The 12,555-nt window shown below is 38.3% G+C and overlaps 1 protein-coding gene across 4 annotated transcripts in view; it reads right to left on the minus strand.

The window, feature by feature from the left end:
- FHOD3 (formin homology 2 domain containing 3) overlaps positions 1–12,555 on the minus strand; it is a 417,107-nt gene that overhangs the window by 23,055 nt on the left and 381,497 nt on the right. For all 4 annotated transcript variants that reach the window (XM_055800337.1, XM_055800338.1, XM_055800336.1 and 1 more), the window contains 3 exons: positions 10,100–10,290; positions 8,370–8,562; positions 132–303 (listed from right to left, as the gene is read on the minus strand). In XM_055800337.1, the coding sequence (XP_055656312.1) occupies positions 132–303; positions 8,370–8,562; positions 10,100–10,290 (556 nt within the window). The remainder of the gene's footprint in view (positions 1–131; positions 304–8,369; positions 8,563–10,099; positions 10,291–12,555) is intronic.

Consider the following 12,555-nt stretch of genomic DNA (forward strand, 5'->3'; position numbering starts at 1 on the left):
ACTGGGGTGTTCTTCCCCTTCGACCCTTTCTGCTGCGAGAGCTATGCAAGGGGACCATGACCCACATTTGGGCCACCATGTGGCTACCGTGCTACAAAAAATGTGGCCACAAGGAAACTGCTGGCACTTACCTCGGCTGGCCCGGCTTCGGGTGCGGACCCCAAGCGCTGTGGTGCTTTCCCCACCGATGGAGGAAGTCTTCAGCACGGCCTTCATGTTCTCGTGCTCGGCAGCGTCCTCGGCGTATTGCAGCCCCTGGGGCTGGCTCTGGCAAGGGGGTGAGCTGCTGGAGAACTTGCCAGACTGCAGGAGGAAAATGAGTTTGTTGTTTTAATAGAAAACAGCATGGAGAATAGGCCAGAGTCTCAACTGAGAATTGCAAGGAGAAAAGTGTCCTCCGAGGCTTGGTTTGGAGTGCAGCTATTCTCAAAAGAGCCAGGCAACAGTTACTCCTCTCCCAGTGCATGCACCCTGGACAGAATGAACTGGAAACAGGGTGACAGCAGAGAGCAGACACAACCAGAGAAAAACCAGATGCATTAGCTCAAGCTTTATAATTTTGACGTGTCTCCTGTCTGAGAGTATAAGGTACAAAGCAAAGACCTGCTCTGAAACCTTTGACCCAGGCTGGGCCCAGGCCGGGCCTGAGGCATGACACCAAGGGGGACAGCATGAGACACAACACAAATAAAAAAACTGTTGGGTTTTTTTTTTCTGTACAATCACCTTTCAGGAAGAAGGCAAAACAGGGAGAGCAGTCTGGGAAGAGACATCTTTCCCTCCTGCCTCTGCAATGCTGCACAGAAAACTCTTAAATGTCTCTAAACCACAAATATCGACAAAGTAACCTTAAGATATGTTACCAGTAACACTGAAAAAATCCCCAGTCCCAAAACACCCAGCCAAATAACTTCATAGCCAAAACACAAAAATTGCAGTCAGCAATTAGAACAAACAAAACCTTGGGAGATTTAGGAATCTGTCCTCCTCTTCCTCAGGTCCACCCCCACCCCCCCCCCCCCCCCCCATGATTTCCCTGTCACCACAACTACACGAACAACAGCGGCTGCACCAGCTGGGCACACACAGCACCGGGATGCAGCAGCTCCACCGGCTGCTGAAAACAGCCACCCAGAAATGGATGGAAACAGCACCCGTGGGTACTTGCTACGGAGAGGAAGAGCTCGCATTGCTAGGCTGCTCTCCCTTCCCAGCCTCTGCCTACAAAGGCCTGTGATGTTGGTATTCGCTCCACTGCTCTTGTGTACAGAAAGGCTGAAGCACATTTAAAATACAGTTTTGGCTGCAGAAAATACCAGCTCTGTCAACAGCAAGCCGGCATCAACAGATAATCATACCCCCTGGCATTCTCACTCATAGCAGTCCAGCATTAGAAACTGAATTATGTTTTCTTTTTCCTTTCAATCTTTCTTACTCTGACCAATTCAGCACAGATGAAAGGTGTGCTGCATTCTCTTCTTCCTTCGCATAATAAACAACATTAATTATTCACTTGATGGTACTGAGCCAGTCAGTTAAAGGGATGTAAAGCTGCAGCGCCTTTCTGTCAGAGAACAGTAAATTGGAAGAACAGACTGGGCCGTACTTTCAGAGCTTTGATTGAATCCCTGGGGCTGTCAAGACTGAAAATTGAAAATATTTAATCTGGAAATCAATGACAGGGTGGTTCTATTTTAAGATAATTATTTTCTAGCGTAGGATAGCAAGTTAACTGAGTAGCAAAACAATAATCCCTACAAGGCACTGAGCTAAATATACCAGTGTGAGTTTTATTTTTGATAGTGAGAATTCTTTTTTTGTTAGAAGATTAGCTTGCAACATTTTGATGTGGAAAGTATACAAATTCTAGCATTTCACATGTGAAATTAAAAGACAGAAAAACATTAGAAAGAAACTTCTATGAAAGTGCATGTCATTTTCACATTAAGAATACTCTTGTGTACACAATGGGTTGTAAAGCTAAATCAATACCATCTCAGAAGAAACCCCAAAGGATAAAGTCTTCACATAACTGTTAGCTACTATTCACACAGGTTAGTTAAATGTTGGCATAAACAGGCTAATTAATGTAATTTTATTTCTGCACCCCAAGCTATATGACACAAATCATCACTGGGGGAGAAGCTCTATAGCCAGTTATATTTCACTTCCTAAATGTTCAGTTGTTGCCATAGATTAACGCCCAAGCCTCAGCCTCTTGAGCGAATGATGGCCATTATGAAACACTGAGCATTAAGCCATAGTCTGTTCAGCAAATTGAAGAAAACTGTAATGCTGAACAAAAAAAATGCACTTCCCAATAGAGGCTCCTCAAACCAATAAATTGTTTTGGGTATAGCTAGCACATCATAGTTCTTAAGTTACTTATTCACTCCTTTATTTATCAACCCATTTCCAACATCACCTTCAGGAGCATTTTATGATAAATACATGAGGTACTCTATGGCTCACCTCTATGGTGACTGAATTATCTTATTCACAATTCATACAGCAAGGAGAACCATTACAATTTGCTTTGCATCCCTATATCCTGATGCTTTGGAACACTTTATAAAGTAATACCATTTAGATTTACAGTGCTTAATAATGAGTATGAAATTATCATGGTAATGAACAGCCCAAGGTGACTGATGATTCCCATAACGCTCAGAACACTGATGTTTTGGGTAGTGGGGATACTTTGCAGTTTAGTAAACAGACATTAAGGAAATGAAATGAGGAAACTTAAAATTCTTAAGGCCTCAGATCAGGATATCCTTATTCAACAGACCAGGTATGCATATGGTTAAAGCTTACTGTAAAAATGCATTCTTATGACTGAGCCAAAGAGCTACAAGAAAAATGTCATGGTTCATAGTTCCAGTTGAGCAGATGGAGTTGAGCAGTCCATAATATCTAAGTTAGAAATTATATGTCACAGCACACGGGGGACATGGAAATTACATGCTTTTTCAGAGAACCATACCTCAGCATCCTCTTCTTCATCAGTCTGCCACTGGAAACAAAGGACAGGGTGGAGAAGGACAAACAGCAAGATTTAGGAAAGACAGTATGGTCAAACCACAATGGAGTAAGAGGTAACCATGGTACTGTTTACGCAGTTATAGGAGGGCACAAAAATACAAGGTGTATAAGGAATTAATTCCTTACACAATCAGCTTGCTTTTTCTTTTTAGTTACTTGTATGTAGAACAGACTGTCCCTCTCAGTAGTGTATGTAAAAATTTCCTGATTTTTCTTAGAGAAATGACAGACTGAAACTACCCCTAACCCATCCTATTTCTCTCTGCTGAGTCATGCGGTTAGTTGTCCACTTTTTGCCTGGTGAAAATTTAGAGCACTAGGAAGGACTCCTTCTCCTTTTCCCAGCTCTGTTCAGCACAGGGAGGTCCTGGCTGTTCTTTCTCCCAGTGCAGAGGTCAGCTTCTCGGCAATTCATTTTCTCCATGCTTAAGTGCTTCTTTTAATTCCTTTTCTTAAGCTGGGGGTTTTCAACTTCCAGTTTAACAGAGCACTGAAATAAAATGTTGAGTAGTTTTTGAATAAATGCTTAAAGTTTTTCAGTAGCTGCCTGATATAAGATCCTGGAAATTAGAACAATGCAATTACCCTTTGTCATTCAGGGCTTTCACCCTCTGTGACAGCAGGCATGTAAAACTATCTTGACAGTTACACTACATTAAATGCAATGGGCATACCAAAATATTGTGGAATATGGAGTGTTCTTAAATTTGGGTATTTACAGGGAATTAGCAAACTATTTAGAGATGTGTTCCAAATGCCTGGGGAATTCTCCACTGGGTTGCAAGATGCCCTGCATGGAAGGTTCCCAAAGTAAAACAAATTTTCTCAAATATTTGGTCTCCTTGTTTCCATAATTTTCAGTTTGATTGCTTATAAAGTACAAACATAGTCCAGAAATTCAATGTATTTTTTTATTTGTGTGTTTTGTTTTGTTTTTTTAGAAGAAACATTCCATCAGTTCTACTCCCCTCCCTAGTGTTAGTAATACATATTTTTGACCTTATCTCCATCTCAGCTATGATTTCTGTCTGGGATTGATACATTCTGTTCCAGAAACATTCATCATTAAAAATGAAAGCCTGATTTACTTTGGCCCTCAGCTTAGTTTCAGCACAATCTCCGTAAGAACATTAGCTGTGAGAGCGCTGAGCAGCACATTAACATTACTTTTTAAGGGTATGTTTTATTCAAAGAGTGAGATGCTTATTTTTCTTTGGCCACAGTGGCACTGACCGAAAGACAGGCAGATGTTTTTCAGAGTGACCTTGGCAGGTATGCTGCCTTTACATTAAAAAGGTCCACTTGGATTTTTCCATCCCCTGAGGGGCGAGGAGTCATGCCATAAAGCAATTCTTCTGAAGAAGGCCACTGTTCACTTCTTGGCATGAATAAGAAAAAGAAAGGAGAAGAATGGGAAGCAAGAATATACTTGTATTCTAATCCATATGTACATGTATCTACTAAATAAAAGACAGGAGGAGAAAAAATTAAGCTAAACAATATGCAAAAGGCACTCAGGAAAAGGTGAAATAGAAGAGTACACACATTACAAAGAATGTGCTACAAATAAAAGTGTATTCTATTATCACTTTACATCAAGCTAGACTTTTAAAGGGGAAGTCCCAGTTGCTGGCCTTCGTGCCCATTTAATCTAGCTAAAAGTGATTTGCTGTGGACTTACTTTAAGGGCAACATACTCCTCTCTCTTTGACTTTGCTCATCTCCAGTACCCGGGGCATTACCATTTCCCTTCCTCCAGCTCTGGGTGGGCTTACACCTAGAACCTCTGTCCTTCTACATCTAAAGCTGCTCCAGTGCACAGGAGGAGCAGTTCACCATCCCCATCATGTTTACATGTCTGGAGACCCATTTGCCCCAGCAAATACTAACAGGTGTCAAAGTAGCAAAATAAATAAATCAATTTTTTGTTTCACAAGGGAATCTACCCTCACCTAGACAGGTAAATTCTGCCTTTTATTTCCTTCTTCCTTTCATCATTATAAATACACCAAGAAATATTAATAAATCAGGAAAACTTTAACATGTAATATTACCAAAATACACTGAAAGAATATTGCTCTACTAAATACCTCCTAAAGGCAAAATATGTTAATTTTAGGAAAGAAAGTTTGCCTGATTCTCCTTGCATCCAATAGTGGATGTTGCAGAGCAATCTGAGATCTCCCTCCCTCCTGCCTTCACATTTTTCCTTTAGGCTAGCATTTCTATGTGGTGGATTTGCTATTTCAAAATATTATTTCTATTACATAGCAATTTTGGAATTGAAACTCTTAAGTATCGTAAAAAGCAGAGCTTCATAAATCTGAGACAGATGCTTATATTACCTACTGTTATTAAAAATCCTTAAAATCTCAGATTTGTATCTATAATTGCATTTCTTCCCTGTTTTGCTTGCTTGTTATTTTTAGAATGCCTGAAATGAGAGCTATCACTGGCTACAGCCAGATATAAGGTTACAGGGACTAGGCAATTTTCCCTGTGAAACTGTGGCAACTCACTGTTCTCCTTTTTTTCTCCTTGCCCCTCCTCCATCTTTCTCTTTCTTGTAGATGACATTCACCAAGATTTAAACTGACAGTGCTCAGTCCACTTCAGCTATTAAAGAACATATAAACATAAAGATCTCTGCCATAAAAGGCTGAAAAAAAGACTGGAAATATTTCTCATCTTGTCTCTCAGCCCTACTCTATGTGAGCATATGCTGAAGCTGATGCAAGTTCTCCATGCAAAGAGCCAGCAGACTCTCTCCATACAAAGAGCCAGCACCCCTCTGCCTTCCAAGTCTGCAGGGGGGACGAAGGTTTAAGAGATACGTGCCTTCTCGTTAAGAACTGGGATGGTTCTGGCTTATTCCTTTCCCATTTTTGCTAAAATCCCTCTTCCTTCTGCTGTAAGGTGATAAAAATAAGATCCTGAGGAAACTTACAAAAGGACAGGGAGATAAATATCAAATAACCGCACAATCCTTCTAGGTCTCAAAATTAAAATTCCACATGAGTATTCCTTATTAGAATTACTTTCTACAAAGACTTTCTTTCCAATGTCAAAGTCTAAAGTTTCTTCTATCATGGTTATGTAACTAGTTGGACATACTGTCAGTGCATTACTGATGTATCTTCCCTTTCCAATGCCTTTAAATATAAAGCACCAAGAAAATCAAGACCAGATACAAACCACCTCCAACACAAGACTACAATAAAACTCCCTTTTTAATAATTCTTCAAACATAAATATCTTCCATCCTGCTGACTTGGAAAGTTGTTTTGAGGTAAATCTGACTTTCAAGTTGTCAAAGGAAGCTGTGACAAATAGTGTGATGCAACTTTAATTCTGTTTTACCAGGTGCTGCAATCAAACAAATGGTAAACAAGGCCATATTACCGGGCTACAGTGAAAGATTTAGTCCTGAAATAACCAGATGGCCACATGAGCAATTTTCTTAAAGAATATTTCGATGAGGGAATTGTAAAGAACGTGGGTTTTTTACTTTAGCAGGCTTTTTGTTTTTAAGTTAACAGGACCGTTACATAGTTGTAAATCAGTGACAGCAAAAAATGCTTCCTTTCTGGGGACCTGCAAGATATTTTCAGATGAGACACTAGCTGTCAGATGGCATTTCATTCTTGTCAAATCTCAACACTATCTTGAGCTGAACAAGACATCTTCCAATAATACATTTTTCTGGAAAAGACCTAGCTGTCTCCTTTGTGGCATTTTCACAAAGTGACCATGGTCCCTGGCTCTGCTCCTCACTGACCAGCTGTCAGCCCCAGGCCTTTTCCTGGTTTGAGAGGGTCCCTTCTCCCTGCGCCCTCAGCCCGGCTGCCAGCGGCCAGGTTTCCTTTTGCCCTCGTGTTTCCTGCAGGAACAGGACACAGAGCAGCTTTCTGCCCTGCCACAGTCAGTTCGTCTGGACAGATAATACAGAAACACTACATCATATAATAAGAAAACAGTAACTCCTTCGCATCTCAGTATTGTTTAAATTAGTAAAAGTTATAGCAACTATCTGAGGAAATGAAAATTTTAATTTACCAATCTCAATGGCTAATGCTATCTTTTAGTTCCTCTAGAATATGACAGGAAAACCAAGAAACAATTGAAGAAAGTGATCTCCGTTCCCCAGTGGTAGTTTTGAAAAGTTGTCTGACTATATTATACCCTTCACATCAAATCAGAGCCTCTTCTTAACCTGATGCTAGACCAAAGGAAAATCTTTTGAGATAATACAGGCTTAACATTTTGTTTAGATGGGACAGATTTCCAAATTTAAAGAGGATATGAATGATTGTGAGTCAATGACTTAAAACCACTCTAAATTTATATCAGTCTTTAAAAAAAATAATATATATTTATAGTTAAACTTCTTTTTTTTCTTTTCTTTGACCTGTGTTGCCTGAGCTGTAAAACTAATCAGCTTAGGGCTTTTCAAGCCAGAGACAGAGGTAGCTTCATATGCAATGAACCATTCACATCTAATTGGGACTCAGATTTGGATTTTGAGGCAGCTGGAAACTTTTATTAAGTACTGGCACTTCTTAAAACTTTATTTGGATTGAGTCAAACTACATCAACTTAAAAAAAAATAAATTCAAGGGGATTTTAAAGCTTACTATACTGACAAAACTAGATTTATTCTATTAATATGCAAACATACAGTCAAAAGGTTTGCACAGTATCATCTACTTGCGAACATAAATTTGTCTGTTCTTTCAGAACTCCAAAGCAGTCTGTTCCCATAAAATTGGCTGTTCCATGCTTTAAAGTTAAGAAGAAAACTGCTCTGTGTATGTGTGCATATATATGCACACACACATAAAAATAGATAAAATACTAAGATTAAAGACTATAATAGAATATTCAAAGATGGAAGCAAAAATCCACTTAAATTCAGTTGTAACTACCGAAATGGCTACAATGGTTCATCACTTAAATCATGCCCTCAATTAGGAGTCTAATTTCTAATTCAGTGAGTCCATTCCTTTTCTGTATTCTTGGCTGATCAGGTACACACAGCTCCTGCTGTCCAAAAATTTATTTTGGACACTGTCTGTGCAATACACAGAGATGCTCTTTCTGGATGCTTAATTTCAGTTTATTCTCATGCTACAAACTGTTATGAAGCAAGAAATATACACAATCATGGACTTGCAAGTTTTGTCTGCCGAAAGAACAGAGTTCATTACTTACAGTAGAATAGCCTCTCAAGAATGAAAATAAAGAGTAACAACATTTCATATATGATATTCAATGAAACAAAGTTTTAAAAATCCATGCTGTGAGAGATACATTTTGCCACTTACATCTGTTATCATTTTCCCTCTGGTCTTGTTTCTTTCCCTGTGGTTAGCTCGTTTCTGTTTTTGCTGCAAAACTCGTTCCCTGGTGGTGCGGTATTCCAAAGCAAATTCGCTAATAATTTTGCAGAACTTATTGATGTTGACTTCACGTATTGCATAGGGAGGATGGCCCATAAATAACAAAAATGAGTGAAATCTGGAAAACAATGAGTTATAAATGCAAAGGGAAAAAAATCTTTATTGATGTTTTCTGGAAAAAAACCCTCCACATTTCAGTGAGTCCATTTATTACTTTATTAGCTCCCATCATTTCTTTTGTGCTACAGAATTTTCATGGATGCTTTGCATAACACTGGCATGTTTTATAATTAAAACCATGAAAGTCTAGTCTATGATAACTTCATCCTAGTCCACTTTCCCAGGCTGATGCAAGAGATAAGATGTTTATGGAACTCCATCTACTTTATATGACTAATTTGGCATGTGAATGACCAATTTCATTTCAGTTATAGAAAAAATATTTATTAAGTTTCAATGTTATTTATTTGTATTAAGCAACTTCAAAGAGGCTGTCAGGATGTTGGGGAAAGTCTAGACAAGAAGAATGCAGATTTACAGGCTAGCAAAGACAAGAAGGAAAGAATTTCTGGTTCACAAAACTGACCATAAAATTATATTATCTACCAAGAACTTTAGTTTGGGATACTCTCAGTTCAGTTTTACTGCTTCTGTGGCATTCAGAGCTTTCACACTATTTGCAGCTTTTACTATTGCTTCTATGCTGCATGATTTACAACACTGCACTGCATGTTTAAAAATGTGTGGGAATTCCTTTTAACTCCATCTACATCCCTGATGATGAGTCTTCCCATTCCTAGAAAGACACAAGATCCATTTTTGAAGAACTGCAGTAGTAGTTGCAGGATATAATAGAAAAAAGTTAGTATTTTTCTTATTTGTGCAGTGCATATGATAATCACAACAGGAACCTGGTGAATTCACTTCCCTTCCACTGCAATTGGGATTTCTGCTTGCTTAGAGCATGAAAACCAAATCAGTATTGAAACAAAAGAAGAGCTGAATCAGCTTCTCAAGTGTATATCAAAAAATTTGGGATCATTTAGAATCCAGATCCTAGTTTTGACCACAGCAATTTGGAAATTGTTCAGAAGTTGAAAAATCTCTCAAAATTTCATTAATAAAGCAGGAACACATAAAAATTACTCAGACAAGCTACATTTGTGCATTTGTGAACCTAAAAAAAAAAAAGCAGCTCAGGTATACTGCAGATTTATCATGAATATGTATATTTCAAAGCACTGCAATGACTGTTAACTCCATTGAGAACTTCATTTTTTTGCTACAGACTGTTCTTGTTTATCAGACAATAAGCCACTCCCCCTCAAAAATATTCAGAGAAGGACAGAAAATATAGCAGCTTAACCATAAAGCTGCTAGCTTTTGGGGACTAGGAGTTAAAAGTTATTGCACCTTGGGAATAAATGTTTGCCTGGATCATTGCTTCTTTTCATCAGAAATATAGTAACTTTCTGGAGTGGGGATCTTTCTTAAATGGCATCTATAATAAAGTATGCATCACATACATCATGGTAACATTACTTTCTGGAATGTGGATTAAACACTTACAAAAAACATATTTATGAAGTCATAATTTATAATTTTAGCAAGTCATTTATTATCAAGATATTGCTGTCACTAATCCAATTCTGTACCTGTTAATTATTCTTCTATGAACAATCTTCAGGATTATGATTCTTTCTGCACAGTCTTTAAGGAACTCAGACATTTTTTGCTTTAGGGCTGGCTTCATTTCATGCTTTGCTATAGCCTTAAGGTGATCCCATGATGCTTTGCACCGTCTTTCCATCTGACACAAGTTTTCCTGGAGCTGTTCAAAGTCAACCTGAAAAAAACAGGAAAGAAAAGAAAATGCAACACTAGGTGAAAACACTGCAGTAGTATCCTTGGATATCTGAACAATGCAATATATGTATAAGAAAGGGTCAATGTAGTGGCAGCACAACATTAATTTGCATTATTAATTACTGCTAAATAATTAAGAAATAGCTTTCTCTGTCACACTTTGTCTAGACATGAAATGCTAGTACGGAAAACTGAATACAAAGAAATACCCATATACATATACACTTAGACACTTGGTTTTAGTTTTGGAGGCCTAACGCCTAAAGATGAGAGATTAAAATATTGTGATGTGTTTTTTCCCTTCCTAATAATTTCATGCCTGCACCAAGCAACTTCATGACTCAGTTATTTCTGAGGTAATGCAAAACTTTCTCTTTTTCTTAATCTTTTTCTCTACTACTCGTAGCTTTTTATACCCTGTCTACTGCTCACTGTTGTACCCAGCCAACACTTCTCCCATTTAGGAAGCAGTTGGATCTATTCCCTAGCCGTGCACCGACTTGTTAACACATGATACACTTCTAATCACAAAATTCATGGGCCAGAATTTTTTAAAGCTCTATTGAAAGTAAATGTTATTTAGTGATCTCAGCACTAACTTTCATCCCTTGTCATACAGCATGAATTTGCTGGCTTGTAATAAGATCATATAATGGCTTTGAAAGCCTCTCAACACATTTAAAATAAATGACTGCATCCTACAGTCACATTCATCAGGACAGAAGCCAACACGTTCCAGAGAAGGTGAGAGAGCACTTCTCCTTTATTCATTAACCAAAAAAGGTGTTCAAATTGCAAGAGTCTATGAAGACATTCAGGATACATTGCTAACAACTGGACAAAATGCATTAATGAGCCAACCACAGCACACAACAGATGAAAAAAGTAGAATTACCCAACATATTCTTGAATTCTGAAGGAGAAATTTATTTTATAATATCACTTCACAGTTCAGGTGAACTCAAGCTATAAAATACAGACTTAACTCTCAGATTCTAAACACATCAGTGTTGGGGATGTTACAGTCTGGTACTCCAGTTAATGCCTTAACGCTAAATGAAAACCAGCACCAGACACAGGTTTTAGTTCACTCTTTTTAGCTGTGTGCGGCACCCACTGCTGAGACCTATACTGAGGACAGCCATAAGAGATGCATTATTATTAAAAAGCTCCTGGTATTCATTTGATTTGTTTTTGCTGTGATTTATAAAGTGATGAATTTTTCCTCTTCACAAGGAAATAAAAACATCCTTTGATCCGTTCTACTATTCAGAAAAGCCCTGCAGGCAGAGCAGCTGTGGGGTTTTTGTTTTCCTTATATCCATATCAATGCATATGTGTTTTTTTTTAAAAAAAGCCCTTTCCAGGTCAGTATTTTCACTGTTGATGATAAACACATTGCTTCTCTCCATAGGTGGTATATCTAAAACACACATGGAGAAAAATACTACTATTCCTATTAAGAAAGAAAAAAAAAAAAAAAAAAGCCAAGAGGAGGTATTTCTAGGTCTTATTAGTAAGAATAATCCAGCCTAGTTGGGGAAATCTTTCAGACCCTGAAGCAGAGAAATTAAATTTTATGACATTTTTATGACAGCTGAAAACAAAATGAGTTTTAATCTATCAAAAATCTATCAAAAAGCTCTGAGGGTCAAGCCTGTAGGGTTTCAAGAGACATATTTGGAGAACGGTATATCTGCAAGGAAAAGATGTGGCAAATTGCCCACCCCTTGAAATCTTCTAGCAGCCAGTGCATTCACAAGAGTGGATAGTTCCAGCAAGGATTGGGGATGGCAGGTTGGGCTAAGGGATGCACAGGAATTTTCTGAGTGCAAACAAAAATCTCTGGGGAAGTTCTAAGGAGACCACAGCAAGAAGGAAAGAAGGATGCCACCTGAGCCATCCTGGAATAAAACCTGTAGAGCACAGGTGACTGCTCCAGCAAAAATTGTAAACTCCTAGGAGTAAAGCAAGAAATGCAATATAGGATAATGTGCCTGGGCATTCCCCACACGAAAACTGTTCTGTGCCAGCAAGAATCTGATAAACCTTCATCAAATCTGAAATGTTCTGGCTACCAGCTCTCCAGTTTGGTCAGAGTGTGGACAGAAAGGAATACACTTACAGAAAAATACCACGTGTGAAATATTAAAATTCAAAATTTTTCAGAGACAACCAGGTATCCCACCTGGTATTTCATGAAGTGTTATTTCACCAGTGCAAATTTTGAAAGTAGACACAGAAT

Source organism: Falco peregrinus, chromosome 3, assembly GCF_023634155.1.
Source record: "Falco peregrinus isolate bFalPer1 chromosome 3, bFalPer1.pri, whole genome shotgun sequence".
In the NCBI taxonomy this organism is placed as follows: domain Eukaryota; kingdom Metazoa; phylum Chordata; class Aves; order Falconiformes; family Falconidae; genus Falco; species Falco peregrinus.